General features: G+C 43.7%; 1 protein-coding gene across 1 annotated transcript in view; it reads right to left on the bottom strand.

Moving 5' to 3' along the window:
• Window positions 1-3,872: 3,872 nt before the first annotated feature.
• The window catches only part of LOC115195645 (rho-associated protein kinase 2-like), an 89,743-nt gene continuing 73,966 nt past the window's right edge, over window positions 3,873-19,649 (bottom strand). The window contains exons 14-26 of the mRNA XM_029755727.1: window positions 19,478-19,547; window positions 19,086-19,189; window positions 15,960-16,146; window positions 15,688-15,781; window positions 15,496-15,590; window positions 14,400-14,591; window positions 13,537-13,702; window positions 12,253-12,320; window positions 11,879-11,967; window positions 11,705-11,783; window positions 11,319-11,589; window positions 10,682-10,952; window positions 3,873-4,298 (exon numbers count right to left, since the gene is read on the bottom strand). Of these exons, the coding sequence (XP_029611587.1) occupies window positions 4,286-4,298; window positions 10,682-10,952; window positions 11,319-11,589; window positions 11,705-11,783; window positions 11,879-11,967; window positions 12,253-12,320; window positions 13,537-13,702; window positions 14,400-14,591; window positions 15,496-15,590; window positions 15,688-15,781; window positions 15,960-16,146; window positions 19,086-19,189; window positions 19,478-19,547 (1,699 nt within the window). The 3' untranslated portion in view covers window positions 3,873-4,285. The remainder of the gene's footprint in view (window positions 4,299-10,681; window positions 10,953-11,318; window positions 11,590-11,704; window positions 11,784-11,878; window positions 11,968-12,252; window positions 12,321-13,536; window positions 13,703-14,399; window positions 14,592-15,495; window positions 15,591-15,687; window positions 15,782-15,959; window positions 16,147-19,085; window positions 19,190-19,477; window positions 19,548-19,649) is intronic.

The following is a 19,649-nucleotide window of genomic DNA, read 5'->3' as shown; positions in this document are numbered from 1 at the left end:
CTTTCGTAATTTATTACAGATATGGAGGTATCACTAGCTAGGTTTCCATCCAATTGGTGGCAGATTTTCATGCAAATATTCTAGAATCTGCATAAAGAAAATCTGCACATTTTCCCACCAACATATTGCAGATGCAAATCAGTGCATGATGACATAATGCACATAAAATGTAATTTTTTGTTTACATGTACCGGATGTGAATCTAAAGTTCAATGTGTTTCCATCGCATTTTCAACTCTACCGATAATTTTATCACAAAAACTGTTGCGTTAAATAGTAAATGTGCCTACTCTGGTCTTGGCACATGCGCTCTAGCCAACAGCTCACAGATACAGTGCGAGTAGGCTGCGCGGTTAGGCTAGTCTACATGATGAGATTGGCAGTTATGAAAACGTGATTACTGACTGTTTGGAAGGTTTGTTTTCACACTCAAATCATGTTTCAGAGAAGACGTTCAATACAATCATGACGACAGACATAAGGTCAGTATCTACTGCCTGCTTTGTAGAAACATGGCAATCAATGTGATCTTAGTTCATAAAGATGTGCTAAACTAGTAATTAGAGAGCTCATCTCATACCTTTGTTCAAGCATGCTTTGGACGAAGTGCATCATCTAACCAACTAATTCTTTGTTTGATCTATGTAATAGATATAGAAGATACGTTTCTGTGGTTATAAACATTAGGAAATGAGCTCATACCGTGATCAGTTTATAACGTTTGGTTCTTGAATTCGTTCAGTTCTTACCCGGTTTGCTGCCTTGCCATCGCTCAATGGATTTGTGCTGGCCATGATATTCCACTACAGAAGAGGTGTCAAAAAGGTGGAATGAGCTTTGGAGAGGAGAGTTAGTCACCTGGGCCATGTTCTTTAGGCACCAAATGACAGAAAACGGACTGAAACATGGAGGAACTAACTGTACTTGTCCAATAAGAAACGCTCATTTTAATTTTCAAAATGTTTTTTGTTGCGTGCCCTGATGAGTATGTCCTTGACTTGTGAAACCACTAACAACGTCTTAACAACTGGTCTTTTGTCTTAATAATACATTTTGGTCCCAGAACATAGTGTTTTGACAACAGATAGAAAAAGTGTCTTAACTTTTCCAAAGCAAAATGATAAGCAATACAAGTAAGTGCACAATAAATAAATATTCTCTGTTGATGTCTTATAGAGTACAGTCATATTTTTTTAAACAAGCTATGTAGTGGACAGGCAGTCATATGGTACAATACAGTACAGAATTATATTGATACAGTTCTGTCTGAGGGTCACCATAGTTTACAGAAGCCTGTGAACTGAGGAGTGAGAAGCTCCGGGGTGAAGTTTCTCCTAGGTACAGACCAGCTTTCCCTCCCACAATCCTTTACCATTATTGAGGGAAATGCATCTAGGGACAACTTTACTCTATATGATTGGGGCGACTGCGAAAGAATATTCCCATATTGTACATCACGCTTCACCTTATTTTGTCATAAAGACAAACACTTTAACCTGGACCCAGATATGTTTGTGCGGTCTTGCTCCTATTGTCGTTGGCAAGACAGCACAAGCAGACCTGGGACCAGGCTACAACACACTTACTGATTTGAATGGAGCAATGCACTCATCTGAATATCAATTTTGGACTGACTTCAGATTTCAATCTTGCCCATTTTTTTCTACATACATAGCCCATCTTGTAACATTACAGGGAAATACAATTGTCACATATCTTTATGTGTCGCATATCTTTATGTGGCAATACACTCTCGCAAACATACTTAATAGTTAACTTAATACAACACCATCTACAATAATATCGTTTCTGAGGATCACCCAGGCATGTAAAGACCATAGAATTAGAATGAATAGAACAGATGCCCCCATTCAGGTCTATTAAGCCATAATGTTTATAATGGCGGCCATTCATTCTATTTCTATGTTAAAGACGGGTAGATATACACTGAGTGTACAAAACATAAGGAACACCTCTTTCCATGACATATACTGACCAGGTGAAATCTATGATCCCTTATTGATGTCACCTGTTAAATCCACTTCAAATCAGTGTAGATGAAGGGGAAGAGACAGGTGCTGTGGGAAGACAGACCTGTGGGAAGCATTGGAGTCAACATGGACAGCATCCCTGTGGAACGCTTGACACTTTGTAGAGAGCATGCCTCATCGAATTGAAGCTGTTCTGATGGCAAAAGGGGGCGCAACTCAATATTAGGAAGGTGTCCTTAATGTTTTGTACACTCAGTGTATGTCTATGTATTTCATTATGACAGGAATCATTTATAAAATAAGGCAGTTCTAGAGCGACCTGCAAAGTATTTGATTTTCTCAATCCATGAAGTCATGAAATAGACAATTGCTATGACATGAATACTGTATAAAGCCTTGTCACAGATCTGTTTGTGCCATCCTGCCATTGGTGTCACAATGACACAGCAATGGACAGCACAAAGAGATCTGGGGCCAGACTACACTGTATAAGGCAAAATGTGAAACCATTTGGTTAACTGAGACAGATGTGAGTCAGACTGCAGTGCTTACATACAGTGCTTTCGGAAAGTATTCAGACCCCTTGACTTTTTCCACATTTTGTTACGATACAGCCTTATTCTAAAATGGATTAAATTGTTTTTTTTCCCCTCATCAACACACAATACCCCATAATGACAAAGCAAAAACAGGTTAAGAAATGTTTGCTAATTTGTAAAAAATAAAATAAAATCACATTTACATAAGGATTCAGACCCTTTAGTCAGTACTTTGTTGAAGCACCTTCGGCAGGGATTACAGCATCGAGTCATCTTGTGTATGACGCTACAAGCTTGGCACACCTGTATTTGGGGAGTTTCTCCCATTCTTCTCTGCAGATCCTCTCAAACTCTGTCAGGTTGGATGGGGAGCATTGCTGCACAGCTATTTTCAAGTCTCTCCAGAGATGTTCTATCATGTTCAAGTCCGGGCTCTGGCTGGGCCACTCAAGGATATTCAGAGACTTGCCTCGAAGCCACTCCTGCGTTGTCTTGGCTGTGTGCTTAGGGTCATTGTCCTGTTGGAAGGTGAACCTTCGCCCCAGTCTGAGGTCCTAAGCAATCTGGAGCAGGTTTTTATCAAGGATCTCTGTACTTTGATCTGTTCATCTTTTCCACGATCCTGACTAGTCTCCCATTCTCTGTCGCTGAAAAACATCCCCACAGCATGATGCTGCCACCACCATGCTTCACCGTAGGGATGGTGCCTGGTTTCCTCCAGACATGACGCTTGGCATTCAGGCCAAAGAGTTCAATCTTGGTTTCATCAGACGAGAAAATCTTGTTTCTCATGGTCTGAGAGACCTTTATGTGCTTTTTGGCAAACTCCAAGCAGGCTGTCATGAGCTTTTTACTGAGGAGTGGCTTCTATCTGGACACTCTACCATAAAGGCCTAATTGGTGGAGTGCTGCAGAGATGGTTGTCCTTCTGGAAGGTTCTCCCATCTCCACAAAGGAACTCTAGAGCTCTGTCAGAATGACCTTCGGGTTCTTGGTCACCTTCCTGACCAACGTACTTCTCCCCCGATTGCTCAGTTTGGCTGGGCAGCTAAGTCTAGGAAGAGTATTGGTGGTTCCAAACTTCTTCCATTTAAGAATGGAGGCCACTGTGTTCTTGGGGACCTTCAATGCTGCAGAAATGTTTTCGTACCCTTCCCCAGATCTGTGCCTCGACACAATCCTGTCTCAGAGCTCTAAGGACAATTCCTTAGACCTCATGGCTTGGATTTTACTCGGACATGCACTGTTAACTGTGGGACCTTATATAGACAGGTGTGTGCCTTTCCAAATCATGTCCAATCAATTGAATTTACCACAGGTGGATTCCAATCAAATTGTAGAAACATCGAGGGTGATCAATGGAAACAGGATGCACCTGAGCTCAATTTCGAATCACATAGCAAAGGGTCTAAATATTTATGTAATTAAGGTTTCTGTTTATCTTTAATACATTTGCAAAAATTTATACAAATAAGGCAGTAACGTAACAAAATGTGGAAAAAGTCAAGGGTCTGAGTACTTTCCGATGGCACTGTAAATGGAACATTAACCTTTACCCTCTTCCCCTAAAAGATATGTAAATGCTTGGCGTTTTGCAGTCTTTGGGTGTGTCTCAAATGGCACCCAATTCCCTATATAGTGCACTACTTTTGACCAGAGCCATAGGGAATAGGGTGCCATTTGAGAACAAGGCCAGTAGATGTGTGTTCCACTGTGTGTCCAGGCTCCAGTCAAAGTCCACACCAAACCATTTTATTACAGAGGTAAGCTGTGAAGAGAGAGGAGAAAAATAAGTACAAATGAATAATGGCATTTTGCTAGATTAAGTCAATTTATTCAGATAATTGTGCGCGCGCAAACACACACATAAGAACAGCCCAGAAGTGGGATGGAAATGATTAAGTTTGTGCTTTTCTAATAACCAATTTGTGTTCATGATTGAACAAATCCTCACTATCAGTATCTGCAATTTGGCAGTACGCCCAGAACCTTGTTTTGAGAAAGATATCTCAGTTTTAAGGTCTCAGTTTAGAGAGAAGAAGCCCCGTGAGGTATTGGTCTGTCACATGCATGACCCAGTATTGGTCGGTCACAGGAATGAAGCAAAACATTAATGATGAATAAGCTAAATCATGCAATGTATATAAGAGAACTAACGGGACTGCACTGGGTGGAGCTCCTGATCGACATGTGTACTTGGTGCATTGAGTTGGTTGGATCCTCTCCAGCGTGCTGATAATAAACAATTATTTATTTAAGATTGACTTTGAGTGTCCCTGTGTAGAATTTCCACGACAAGTGACTGCCATCAGAAAGGGCAAAGCTCTAAACAACAAAACCATTAACGGCAATCAATTCTGTATGCCCCTATTGAAATCACACAAAACATGCATAATATTCCATAGAGTAGACACTTTTTTCTCTAAAGTGTCTTACAGTACAGTGAATGCATACATTTTGTGTCTATGTCGGGGTTTCCCTAACTCGGTCCTGCCCCCCCTCCTCCCCAGGAACACATTTAGTTTTTTGTCTTGGCACTACACAGCTGAATCAAATAATCAAAGCTTGATAATTAGTTGGTTATTTGTGTCAGCTGTGTAGTGCTAGGGGAAAAACCAAAACCTGCACCCAGGTGGGGCCCCAGGACCGAGTTTGTGGAACCCTGGCCTATGTGATCCTTCCCGGAATGGAATCCACGACCCTGGGGTGCCACGCTCTTATCAATGGATTCACATATTCATCAGGACTCAAGGCCTCTAACAAACTTCACACAAACTCTATTTCCCAGCAGCCATTGCTGAAGATACCCCTCTCACTTTATATATTTTTTTATTAAACCTTTATTTAACTAGGCAAGTCAGTTAAGAACTCAAATTCTTATTTACAATGACGGCCTACCGGGGAACAGTGGATTAACTACCTTGTTCAGGGGCAGAACAACATACTTTTACCATGTCAGCTTGGGGATTCGATCCAGCAACATTTCGGTTACTGGCCCAACCACTTCCTCAGAAGCCAAATATATCATCATCATCGACAACCTCCAATAACCAACTCCAGTCCTTCAAAGTCAACAATCAATCTGAAACAGTTGGGGTGTCGCCCAGTTGTCAACCTACAGCCCAGAAGGAACTTGCAATAGTGTTACAAGGTCTGTGCAGTCCATGCAGTGTCCAACAGGTTGCATCATTGAGGCATCCAGTTTTAGTCAGACTACAGTAACCGCATGGAAGAATGGACTAAAGAAATCCTTTATCCCCTTCACACTTAGTCCTAACTAAGACTGATGAACTGACATGGAAATGCTCAATGTGTGTAATGTGCATGTTTTATGTCTGATTTTATCATTTTAAATGCTTAAATGCAAGCAAGAGCGCCAAAGACAATTTTCCATTCTGGACAATACATTTTTCTAAAGGTGCCTGTGTCCCAATTCTCTAACTTTCTGTACACCTTCATCGATTTAAAAGAAAAGACTGGTGTAGGAAATATGGGGAATTCCCTAGTCCAGTCTATTCAGATGCCAATCCAATGCTTTTAAATGTGTGAATTGGAGTGCAAACCTAGGGAGAAAGTTAAGGGAATTTTTCGAGCAGTTATAGCAGAGCTTGACATTAATGCTGGTCCTCTTGCCCAGAACAAGTAAAAAAAAAAAATTGGACAAGAATAATCTAGATTTAAATTGTCCGAAATGTACAAATCCAATATCAGTAACACACATCTGATTTATGAATACATTAGCTGTCTATCCATCTTGTTTAATTTAACCAGGACCATGTTTAGTAGGGAGAAAACATTTTCAAATGGGAAGGTACAAACTGAACATATCCAAAAAGAACGCTGGTTTTTGCTTCGCGCTGCAAAACGTTTTGCAAAGTTGTGGACTATTGAACACGACCCAGGTTTACACACAAACCTAGCAAATCAAGGGTTCAAATAGTAATGAAAATCTTTCAAATACTTTAACTCTTGACACACCATATATATATATATATATATACTGCTCAAAAAAATAAAGGGAACACTAAAATAACACATCCTAGATCTGAATGAATGAAATAATCTTATTAAAAACGTTTTTCTTTACATAGTTGAATGTGCTGACAACAAAATCACACAAAAATAATCAATTGAAATCCAATTTATCAACCCATGGATGTCTGGATTTGGAGTCACTCAAAATTAAAGTGGAAAACCACACTACAGGCTGATCCAACTTTGATGTAATGTCCTTAAAACAAGTCAAAATGAGGCTCAGTAGTGTGTGTGGCCTCCACGTGCCTGTATGACCTCCCTACAACGCCTGGGCATGCTCCTGATGAGGTGGCGGATGGTCTCCTGTGGGATCTCCTCCCAAACCTGGACTAAAGCATCCGCCAACTCCTGGACAGTCTGTGGTGCAACGTGGCATTGGTGGATGGAGCGAGACATGATGTCCCAGATGTGCTCAATTGGATTCAGGTCTGGGGAACGGGCGGGCCAGTCCACAGCATCAATGCCTTCCTCTTGCAGGAACTGCTGACACACTCCAGCCACATGAGGTCTAGCATTGTCTTGCATTAGGAGGAACCCAGGGCCAACTGCACCAGCATATGGTCTCACAAGGGGTCTGAGGATCTCATCTCGGTACCTAATGGCAGTCAGGCTACCTCTGGCGAGCACATGGAGGGCTGTGCGGCCCCCCAAAGAAATGCCACCCCACACCATGACTGACCAACCGCCAAACCGGTCATGCTGGAGGATGTTGCAGGCAGCAGAACATTCTCCACGGCGTCTCCAGACTCTGTCACGTCTGTCACATGTGCTCAGTGTGAACCTGCTTTCATCTGTGAAGAGCACAGGAAGCCAGTGGCGAATTTGCCAATCTTGGTGTTCTCTGGCAAATGTCAAACGTCCTGCACGGTGTTGGGCTGTAAGCACAACCCCCACCTGTGGATGTCGGGCCCTCATACCACCCTCATGGAGTCTGTTTCTGACCGTTTGAGCAGACACATGCACATTTGTGGCCTACTGGAGGTCATTTTGCAGGGCTCTGGCAGTGCTCCTCCTGCTCCTCCTTGCACAAAGGCGGAGGTATCGGTCCTGCTGCTGGGTTGTTGCCCTCCTACGGCCTCCTCCACGTCTCCTGATGTACTGGCCTGTCTCCTGGTAGCGCCTCCATGCTCTGGACACTACGCTGACAGACACAGCAAACCTTCTTGCCACAGCTCACATTGATGTGCCATCCTGGATGAGCTGCACTACCTGAGCCACTTGTGTGGGTTGTAGACTCCGTCTCATGCTACCACTAGAGTGAAAGCACTGCCAGCATTCAAAAGTGACCAAAACATCAGCCAGGAAGCAGAGGAACTGAGAAGTGGTCTGTGGTCCCCACCTGCAGAACCACTCCTTTATTTGGGGTGTCTTGCTAATTGCCTATAATTTCCACCTGTTGTCTATTCCATTTGCACAACAGCATGTGAAATTTATTGTCAATCAGTGTTGCTTACTAAGTGGACAGTTTGATTTCACAGAAGTGTGATTGACTTGGAGTTACATTGTGTTGTTTAATAATTAAGTGTTTCCTTTATTTTTTTGAGCAGTGTGTATATATATATATATATATATGACAAAAAAACACATCTACGACAAGAGAGACACCACAATATTACATAAGGGAGAAACCTAAGACAACAACATAGCATGGCAGCAACACAACATGACAACAACATTGTAGCAACACAACATGGTAGCAGCACAAAACATGGTACAAACATTATTGGGCACAGACAACAGCACAAAGGGCAAGAAGGTAGAGACAACAATATATCACGCGAAGTAGCCACAACTGTCAGTAAGAGTGTCCATGATTGAGTCTTTGAATGAAGAGATGGAGATACCACTGTCCAGGTTGAGTGTTTTTTGCAGCTTGTTCCAGTCGCTAGCTGCAGCGAACTGAAAAGAGGAGCGACCCAGGGATGTGTGTGCTTTGGGGACCTTTAACAGAATGTGACTGGCAGAACGAGTGTTGTATGTGGAGGATGAGGGCTGCAGTAGGTATCTCAGATAAGGGGGAATGAGGCCTTAGAGGGTTTTATAAATAAGCATTGCGACGGGTATATAGAGATGACCAGTTTACAGAGGAGTATAGAGTGCAGTGATGTGTCCTATAAAGGAGCATTTGTGGCACATCTGATGGCCGAATGGTAAAGAAGCTGCGAGAGAACCCTTGCCTGCCAATCTATAAATTACATCTCCGTAATCTAACATGGGTAGGATGGTCATCTGAATCAGGGTTAGTTTGGGAGCTGTGGTGAAAGAGGAGTGATTGCGATAGAGGAAACCAAGTGCAGATGTAACCTTAGCCTGCAGCTTTGATATGTGCTTAGAGAAGGACAGTGTACCATCTAGCCATACTCCCAAGTACTTGTATGGGGTGACTACCTCAAGCTCAGAGGTAGTAATCACAGCGGTGGGGAGAGGGGCATTTTTCTTACCAAACCACATTACCTTTGTTTTGGAGGTGTTCAGAGCAAGGTTAAGGGCAGAGAAAGCTTGTTGGACACTAAGAAATCTTTGTTGAAGAGCGTTTAACACAAAATCCGAGGAGGGGCCAGCTGAGTATAAGACTATCATCTGCATATAAATGGATGAGAGAGAGCTTCCTACTGCGTGAGCTATGTTGTTGATGTAAATTGAGAAGAGCGTGGGACTTAGGATCGAGCCTTGGGATACTCCCTTGGTGACAGGCAGTGGCTGAGACAGAAGATGTTCTGACTTTATAAACTGCACTCTTTGAGAGTGGTAGTTAGGAAACCAGGCGAAAGACCCCTCAGAGACACCAATACTCCTTATCCAGCCCACAAGAATGGAATGGTCTACCGTATCAAAAGCATTGGCCAAGTCAATACATTTCTGCCCCTCTACAGTGGCCCCGGACAACTGAAGTGCTGTTATTGTGAAGTGGAAACGTCTCGAAGCAACAGCAGCTCAGCCATAAAGTAGTAGGCCACACAAGCTCACAGAACGAGACTGCTGAAGCACGTAGCCCGTGAAAATAATCTGTCCTCAGATGCAACACTCACTACGGAGTTCCAAACTGCCTCTGGAAGCAACGTCAGCATAAGAACTGTTTGTCGGGAGCTTCACGAAATGAGTTTCCATGGCCGAGCAGCTGCACACAAGACTAAGATCACCATGAGCAATGCCAAGCATCGGCTGGAGTGGTGTAAAGCTTGACGCCAATGGACTCTGGAGCAGTGGAAATGCGTTCTCTGGAGTGATGAATCACACTTCACCATCTGGCAGTCCGACGGATGAATCTGGGTTTGGCGGATGCCAGGAGAACGCTACCTGCCCCAATGCATAGTGCCAACTGTAAAGTTTGGTAGAGGAGGAATAATGATCTGGGGTTGCTTTTCATGGTTCGGGCTAGGCCCCTTAGTTCTAGAGATGGGAAATCGTTTAACACTGTGCTTCCAACTTTGTGGCAACAGTTTGGGGAAGGCCCTTTCCTGTTTCAGCATGACAACACCCCCATGTACAAATCAAGGTCCATACAGAAATGGCTTGTTGAGATCGGTGTGGAAGTACTTGACTGGCCTGCACAGAGCCCTGACCTCAACCCACACCTTTGGGATGAATTGTTAGATCTCTCACTCAAACCCTTGTCATTTGTTTGTTTTATGTTGCACCTACCTCAAATGTGTTATTTCATGTTACTGAATGTATCCAGAGTATTTTCAGATTTCATTATCAACAAATGCATCAAAAAGTACAGTTAATGTAAAATGAACATAAAATCAACAGTATAATTTTGGATTCAGTCTTCTGCCAGATTAACTGTTTTGTCCTCACCTTTAATCATTTTCCAAACTGTTCCCTTTTAATAGCTTACCATGGTTATGCATATGCGTTTTCATATTTCTTCTGTAAGAAACATTTATATTTAGCCCTATCCATATAGGCCAATTCCCACGAGTGTAAATGGTTAATATTGCTTGATTGAGCTTGTCTGGTGCAGTGTAACCAACGGAATAGCCCCAAAAGTGCAAACACCGCCGATCTGGCATTCCAGGCAGGCTCAAGCAAATACTGAAAATATTTGAATGATTTCCAAAACAATTTGAACCCAGGTCTGAAAGCCACCCTCTTTACCATCCATAGTCTTACCTGGGCTTCCCTGCAGGCTGAGTCTGCTGGCGACTGTGCTGGACCTTGATGGCTCCGCGGTGGGGGGACAGGCTTGGAGAGTTGCAGGGGGAGGCGCCAGGAGAGAGTCGGGGGGAGGAGTGGGAGGGTGGCTCGGCAGCTTGGGCCACGGAGGCGGGTCCAGGGTGTTTCCTCGGGATGCGTCTGATTAGCCGGCTGACCCATCGCTGTTGCTCCTCCTGAGAGCCGGCCAATAGGAGTAGGTCTTTGGCCGTGGATAAGTCGTAGTTCACTAAGGGAGGAGGGTTGAAGTTAATGAATACACAAATACAGGAAAACAATTTATTTAAAGAAAACTGACTAATATGTATGCCTACCAAAATGTGCTTTAACTTCACTGTCCTAATAATACAGATGCTAAAGTGGCAATGTTCAAGGGGGACTAACATTCTAAACAGTAATTCCCATTGTTTGAAAACTCATAAATAATATTTAACCCTCGCTTGCCTAACCTAGATGGGAAAGTGGCACATTTTGTGGCAAGTGAGCCCTCTTGGTTTTAGAACTCTATGAGTGAACACCACTGGGTTTATAGAGTTTTATGGAAAGTGGGAGACAAGGGAGGGTTAAATATTGTGACCATTCCCCTCTTACTGACCCCTGCAGGGGGCGATGGCCTCCTCATTCCGGTCTAAGTGGTCCTTGTGACACTTGGTGTGGCAGCGGCGGCACTCCAGCGCGGGCGGCGGCTTGAACACGTTCCACAGGGGCCGCGTGCATGCCTCACAGCTCGACGGCAGGTGGCAGAGAGTGGGGATAAACTCGTGACCCTTGTGCGTGACGTAGGAGGAGTGCTCGCCCGCCAGCGCCGGCGGCTCCACCGCAAACTCCTGCTCCCGCTTGCTCTCGCCCTCATTGGCGTAAAGGATCTGTGAGGTGGAGAGATGGAAGAGGAATGAGGAACAGATAATGTTACGTTTCTGTAAATGAGGATTCTGTTGAAAGTCTCGAAGAAAAGATATTGATGTCAATGTGAGTTGTCACCTGGAATATCCTGGGGATTTCTTTGGTGTCAGCACGGTACACGTCTGTTTGAGTGACCGGTCGGACGTGGAACAGCTTACTGCATGGAGGAAAGAATGGCAAAATGATAGGCATCTCAATAGAAGCAGTGAGGAAAAAAAGGTCAAATGAGGACAAACAAGCTTTGTGACGCACTCAATGTCTAGGATCATGTAGGGGTTGGACTGCTCTCGGTCCATCTCACTATTGTAGAACAAGATCTTCTTACTGCTTACCACCACGTACTGAGAGAGAGAGAGAGAGAGAGAGAGAGAGAGAGAGAGAGAGAGAGAGAGAGAGAGAGAGAGAGAGAGAGAGAGAGAGAGAGAGAGAGAGAGAGAGAGAGAGAGAGAGAGAGAGAGAGAGAGAGAGAGAGAGAGAGAGAGAGAGAGAGAGAGAGAGAGAGAGAGAGAGAGAGAGAGAGAGAGAGAGAGAGAAATCACACAGTATGACTCACGTGTCAGTGGAATAATCAATAAAGACCAATAATCTGGTACAGAATAGTCAGAGAGGCAGAAGGGGCACCATACCCTTCTATCCCATCCAAATCTCTTGGTGTTCTTCACCGGAAGTGATAGCCAGCCCTCCAGCCTGGTATCTGTTTTGCATACAGGAAACAGGAAGTACATTAATATTGCTTCATAAGAGCTTCATTACAGCTCTGTTACATACTGCAGAGAGCTGAGGTCAGGGGCCAATCCACACGGCCCACTTCATTGTTTCAACCAGTTAAACCATTGTTGTCGTAACGTGTTGCGCGCATCATGTAATGCGCTGTAGCTAATTATTGTCTCTATACGTTTTTTACATGCCTTCCCAACAAAGGTTTTTATTTCGCTAAATGAATCTACTAATAGTGCTTGAAAAAAAAAATGGCACCCTATTTCTTATCCAAAATGGTACCATTTCTGGTCGAAGTAGTGCACTATATAAGGAATAGGGGGGCCATTTGAGATGCAGCTCAGGATTCCTACACAAATAGGGAAAACGTTTTGAAAGTCCACATAGTTTGAGTTGACTCAACTCAAGGTTAACAGGGGCCACACAATGTTAGGCTGCGACTTTCCGCACACAGCTGTGAAACACCAACCACCATTACTGTAGTTGCACTGCAGAGTCACTGCCGGAGTGTTACAGACTGACAGACGGCCGAGGCGGGATAGAGAGTGTACGTATTTTGGAGACTTGCTTCGTTGCGTTTGATCCACCATGAGGGCCAAAGGTCGGCGGCCGAAGGTGAGGGCCAAAGGTCGGCGGCCATGTTCTAACCGGCCATCATTTACTTCATACTCTTTCTCTTCCTCCTCATTTTTAGAGTTGGAGCCAAAGAGAGGGTGAGCCACTCTAAAGGAGGGCTGGGTGGCAATGCTGACAGATTTCTGCCTGCGCTGGTAGTGTGGAAGGCATGAATTCGGAGGTGTGGGAGTGACTGATGAACACTACACCATCACAACAGACAGAAAGAGGGAGCGTGGGAGTGGATATTGAAGGGAAAGAAAGGAATAAGGAATTAAAGGTGTATTCAAGGCAGATGTTTAGGCAAAGTGAAAGGGGTGGGGAAGTCAATAAAGGAGTGACAGGTGGGAAAATAAAAGGTGTGAAGAAAACTGTGTTGAGACAGAGAGATAGGGAAGGATAGAGGGAATGATAGGTGTGTTCAGTGCTTTGACTTGAATGTTAAATATTAATTATTTAACGCTCAAGTTAAAACACTGAACATTTGAGTACATAAAGGTAACACCTGCCTATTAAGGGTTTCCAATTGAAGAGTTAAGTGGCCAGTGTTAAAGTGAGGGGTGTGAGGGCGGTCTTACCTGGGTAACCGCTGTCGTCCTTGTCCAGGTCGTTACCGCTGCTGATGGAGTCCATAGAGTGGATGCTAAGAGAGGTCAGCTGACAGCGCAGCTGCTCAATGTCACTATCCTTACTGTCCAAGGCCATCTGGAGCTCCATGCGTACCTGGCTCTCATCTGATAACACCTACAGTACAGATGGAAATCAGAGGAGGTTGCTGGCACCTTAAATGGGGAGGACAGACAGGCTCGTAGTAATGGCTGGAGTGGAATAAGTGGAATTGTATCAAACACATGGTTTCCATGTGTTTGATGCCATTCCATTACCACGAGCCTGTCCTCCGCTCAGCAGCCTCCACTGATGGAAACACACATGCACACACTTTTAGCTGAAGTAGCATCAAGTAGGTAATATTTACTGGTGTCTTTAGATCGATGTGACTTTGGGAGACCATTCCAGCCAACTGGCCTAACTTTGTTCCCACAGCACTGCATAGTAATAAGAAAATGAAATGCTCTCATAGTAAAACGTTCACAGCAAGAAGTGGTTGTGTGATGGTTAGTATTTTATTTATTTAACCTTCATTTAACTAGGCAAGTCAGTTAAGAACAATTTCTTATTTACGACGCTGGGCCAATTGTGCGCCGCCCTACAGGACTCTCAATCACGTCCGGTTGTGATACAGCCTGGAATCTAACCAGGGTCTGTTGTGATGCCTCTAGCACTGAGATGCAGTGCCTTAGACCACTGCGCCACTCGGGAGCCCAACCTAGTACAAGGTTGTGTGATGGTTAGTTTAAGGTTGTGGTTTGGTTGGACTGACTACCTGTTTAAGTGGTTGCGTGATGGTTAGTGTAAGGTTGTGGTTATATTATAGACTTACCGCCTGCATATCGTTTATCTCTCTTTGGTACTTGATGATGGTACTGTTGAGTTTCTCCTTCTCCGACCTCAGCTCCAGCTGTAGCTTCCTGTTCTCCTTCTCCTTCCTGCGCATGTCCAGGGTGTCGTCGCGGTGGCGACCCGTACGCATCATCTCCCTCCGGTTCATGATTTCAGACAGCTTGTTGACCGCCTGGTGGATAAAGCCATACATATACACAATATGTTATGGGGACGGAAATGGACAGCACGCCGCAATATACACTGAGTGTACAAAACATTAGGAACACCTTCCTAATATTTGCTCTTAGAACAGCCTCAATTCGTTGGGACACGGACTCTACAAGGTGTCAAAATCATTCCACAGGGATGCTGGCCCATGTTGACTCCAATGCGTCCCACAGTTGTGTCAAGTTGTCTGGAAGTTCTTTGGGTGGTGGACAATTCTTGATACACGGGAAACATTAGAGCGTGATACACCCAACAGCGTTGCAGTTCTTGACACACTCAAACCGGTACACCTGGCACCTTCTACCATAACCCGTTCAAAGGCACTTAAATATTTTGTCTTGCCCATCACCCTCTGAATGGCACACACACAATCCATGTCTCAATTGTCTTAAAAATCCTTCTTAAACCTGTCTCCTCCCCTTCATCTACACTGATTAAAGTGGATTTAACAGGTGACATCAATAAGGGATCATAGCTTTCACCTGGATTCATGGAAAGAGCAGTGTTTTGTACACTCAGTGTATATTTGCAATGAAAAATACTTTATGGGCTGGTTTCCCGGACACACGATTCAGCCTAGTCCTGGAACAAAAAGCGCTTTTGATGTAGATTCTAGGAAACTGACTGTATATATTGCATAATATGTAACATTTTAGTTTTGTATCTGTTCTGCTGAACCCAGGACCATGAACTCCCGATATTTTTGTACTCCAGGAGCTAACGTGTTATGCTAACAATTACCCTACCAATAACGTGGTCTTGGTTGGGAAAGGGTGACACTACTTTAACAGCGACACTATTTGTGGCTAACCAGTGCTTTCTAGCCAGCTAGCTCATATGTGATACACATCCAAACAGTCCCTCACCTGTATCTTAAGCGTTCTCTCCGTCTGCAGATTCTTCTCGAAGGACATCTTCACGCTGTTCATATGTCTCTCCTCCTCCCTGGCCTTCTGGAGCTCTGTGAACAAACATTCCCACAACATTTATGGAACATTCTGGTCCTGGGCTCAAAGTAGTAAGGGCGAGAGGGGGGGGGGGGGGGGGATGCTACTCACGTTGCTGCATCTCCTTCAGTTGGTTATTGAGCTCCTCTTTCTCATTGGCCAGGTTGGCCACGTCCACGGTCAGGGTGCTGTTGGACTCCTCCAACTGTAAGGGACCACAGATGACAGGTGAGCATTACAGACACCAAGTACAATGGGAGAAGGGTCTCAAAAGTATTCAGTGACACCCACTCTTTGACAACAATCTTATTTGACTGATTAAACTCAAGCCTCAGTCTCTCTTCCTCCCCGCTCTGTCTCTCTCTCCAACCCACCCCCCTCACCGAGCCGATGGTGGCCTCCTTGTCCCCTAGCTCCTGCCTGTGTCGGGCCATCATGTCCTTGATCTCCAGCTCCTTCATGATCTTCTCCTTCTCCAGATTGGAGTACTGCTCCTCGGCGATGGAGCGCGCCAGCTGTTCAGAGTCCACCTTTGTCAGGCTCACCCCCAGCTGTGCTGCCAGGGAATCCCTGTGGGAAGGAAGACCCGGAATACCAGGGAATGTGTGAATTTGGAGAAATACTGACACTAATGTATGGGAAAATGACTGAATCTAGTCCAGTGCTTTATGTCAGAGCAGTCACTGGAAGGCCAGAAAGGAAATCCCGGAATACCAGGAAAATCCTGGTTTGGTGGAATCTGTGCACTATAATATGGGAAAATTAAGCTAATGACATCAGTGTCCTGTACTGTATGTCGGGACGGTCACTTGACCTAGGAATACATTCATCTTGCATTGCCAAACTTTGTAATAGGAGAAGGCTGGCCTGAGGTTAGGCCTAAGTACACTACCGTTCAAAAGTTTGGGGTCACTTAAAAATGTCCTTGTTTTTGAAAGAAAAGCCCATTATGTCCATTAAAATAACATCAATTTGATCAGAAATACAGTGTAGACATTGTTAATGATTTAAATGACTAGTGTAGCTGGAAATAGATTATTTTTAATGGAATATCTACATAGGCGTACAGAGGCCCATTATCAGCAACCATCACTCCTGTGTTCCAATGGCACGTTGTGTTAGCTAATCCAAGTTTATCAATTTAAAAGGCTAATTGATCATTAGAAAACCCTTTTGCAATTATGTTAGCACAGCTGAAAACTGTTGTGCTAATTACAGAAGCAATAAAACTGGCCATCTTTAGACTAGTTAAGTACCTGGAGCATCAGCATTTGTTGGTTCGATCACAGGTTCAAAATGGCTAGAAACAAAGACCTTTCTTCTGAAACTCGTCAGTCTATTCTTGTTCTGAGAAATGAAGTCTATTCCATGTGAGAAATTGCCAAGAAACTGAAGATCTCGTACAACGCTGTGTACTACTCCCATTCACAGAACAGCACAAACTGGCTCTAACCAAAATAGAAAGAGGAGTGGGTGCACAACTGAGCAATAGGACAAGTACATTAGTGTCGAGTTTGAGAAACAGACGCCTCACAAGTCCTCAACTGGCAGCTTCATTAAATAGTACCCGCAAAACACCAGTCTCAACTTCAACAGTGAAGAGCCGACTCCGGGATGCTGGCCTTCTAGGCAGAGTTGCAAAGAAAAAGCCATATCTCAGACTGGCCAATAAAAATAAAAGATTAAGATGGGCAAAAGAACACAGACACTGGACAGAGGAACTCTGCCTAGAAGGCCAGCATCCCAGAGTCGCCTCTTCACTGTTGACGCTGAGACTGGTGTTTTGCGTGTACTATTTAACGAATCTGCCAGTTGAGGATTTGTGAGGTGTCTGTTTCTCAAACTAGACACTCTAATGTACTTGTCCTCTTGCTCAGTTGTGCACCGGGGCCTCCCACTCCTCTTTCTATTTTGGTTAGAGCCAGTTTGCTCAGTTCTTTGAAGGGAGTAGAACACAGCGTTGTACGAGATCGTCAGTTTTTTGGCAATTTCTTGCATGGAATAGCCTTAATTTCTCAGAACAAGAATAGACTGACGAGTTTCAGAAGAAAGGTCTTTGTTTCTGGCCATTTTGAGCCTGTAACCGAACCCACAAATGCTGATGCTCCAGATACTCAACTAGTCTAAAGAAGGCCAGTTTTATTGCATCTTTTTTATCAGTACACCAGTTTTCAGCTGTGCTAACATAATTGCAAAAGGTTTTCTAATGATCAATTAGACTTTTAAAATTATAAACCTGAATTAGCTAACACAACGTGCCATTGGAACATGAGTGATGGTTGCTGATAATGGGGCCTATGTAGATATTCCATAAAAAAAAAGAAATCTGCCGTTTCCAGCTACAATAGTCATTTACAACATTAACAATGTCTACACTATATTTCTAAACAATGTCTACACTATATTTCTAACATAAATTTCATGTTATTGTAATGGACAAAAAAAGTGCTTTTCTTCAAAAACAAGGACTTTTCTAAGTGACCCCAAACTTTTGAACGGTAGTATATGTCAATGAGTTCAATTTTGACTTCTATTTAAGGTGCAGTCAAGTCAAAAACATGATATTGCTGTGTTTTATATATACTTCCACACAATGAGGTTAGAGTAATATTGTGAAATTGTGAAAATGATGATAATGCCCATATAATAGTCTAAGAGCTGTTTAGTGTCAGCCTGTTTTGGTGGGATGGAGTTTTGGCCTGCCTGGTGACATCACCAGGCATTAAATTAGTTAATAGATGAATAAGAGAGTTCCAAACCTCTGCCAATAGCTAGTTTTCAGTTTTCCCCTCCCCACCATTTTCATTGAAAACAATGACAGTAAGGTACTTAATTGTTACCCAGAAATGATTTGATATTGAGATAAAATTAGACCTCCGGGCTGGCTGTAACAGGAGTTTAGAGCTTAAAGTCTGTCTGTGTGACTTTACAGTGTGTGCTAATAATCAAACATCTTGTGTAATTTGGTCAGATTCTCGAAGATCATTGTGTTTGTAAAATGGTGATTGATGGCACATCACCTGTAGACTAGGCATCACAAGAGGTTAGGTTACGCTCTGATCACATTACCTGCAGTATTGTCAGCTATCATTTCGCCATGATAAGGGTGGAACGCATTATTACACGAGGCTACAGCTAATCACTCGTGGACAGACTACTTAAACATAAGTGGTACCATGTATGTTTACGTAGTCTGTCCATGAGAGATGAACTTTGTGCTAAGGACACTAATCTCCAAGAGCTTGTTAGAAGTGCTTCTTTCTAGCATGGGTCCAGCAACTACAGTGGATGTGTAACCAGGCCAGTGCAGTACAGCTGGGCTCAGTAGTGGGAAAAAATATATAATTGAGTTTCAGGTAGGGTTGTAAAATTCCGGTAACTTTCCCAGGGTTTCCAGAAATCACGGTTGAATGATTTCCAGAAAATAAATGGGAATTTTGGGGAAACTTACAGGAATTTCGCACTCCTAGTGTCAAGGCACAGTTTATGGTAGGATCCTGTTCCAGTACCTCTCCTCCTGGTACTCCTCCAGTCTCTGCAGAATGTCGTTATACAGCTTGTTCCTCTTATCACACTCCTCCTTCAGCTCCCGGATCTGGGTCTTGTACAGGGTCTGGTACAGAGGACAGCTACGTCAACACACACCAACTATGTACATCCCAAATGGCACCCTATTCCCTATGTAGTGCACTACTTTTGACCAGGGTCAATAGGGATAGGATGCCATTTGAGACATAACAAACACTGGAAAGCAGAATTACTAGACTGAGAAACTGCTAAATATATAGTCTTTCTTAGGGTTGAAAACATTCTGGTAACTTTACAAAAATTCCCAGCAGTATTCTAACCAGGATTTCTGGTAAACATGGGAATTTGGGGAAAATCTAGAAGTCAACAGTACCGTGAAATACTGTTCTGTCTCCAGCTGGTCCTTCATCTCCTTCAGCTGTCCGTCAGTCTCCTGTCTCTCCCTGTGATTGGGGAAAAGGACTGTCAATCACTGTCATGTCAAATCAATCTAAAACAAGCAACACACAACTCCCAACATGTAGTGCCTGGGGAAGACAGAAATG

Source organism: Salmo trutta, chromosome 1 (genome assembly GCF_901001165.1).
Source record: "Salmo trutta chromosome 1, fSalTru1.1, whole genome shotgun sequence".
Taxonomy (NCBI): Eukaryota; Metazoa; Chordata; class Actinopteri; order Salmoniformes; family Salmonidae; genus Salmo; species Salmo trutta.
Note: the sequence above shows the minus strand (reverse complement) of the source record. Positions and strands in the feature narration are given on the sequence as shown.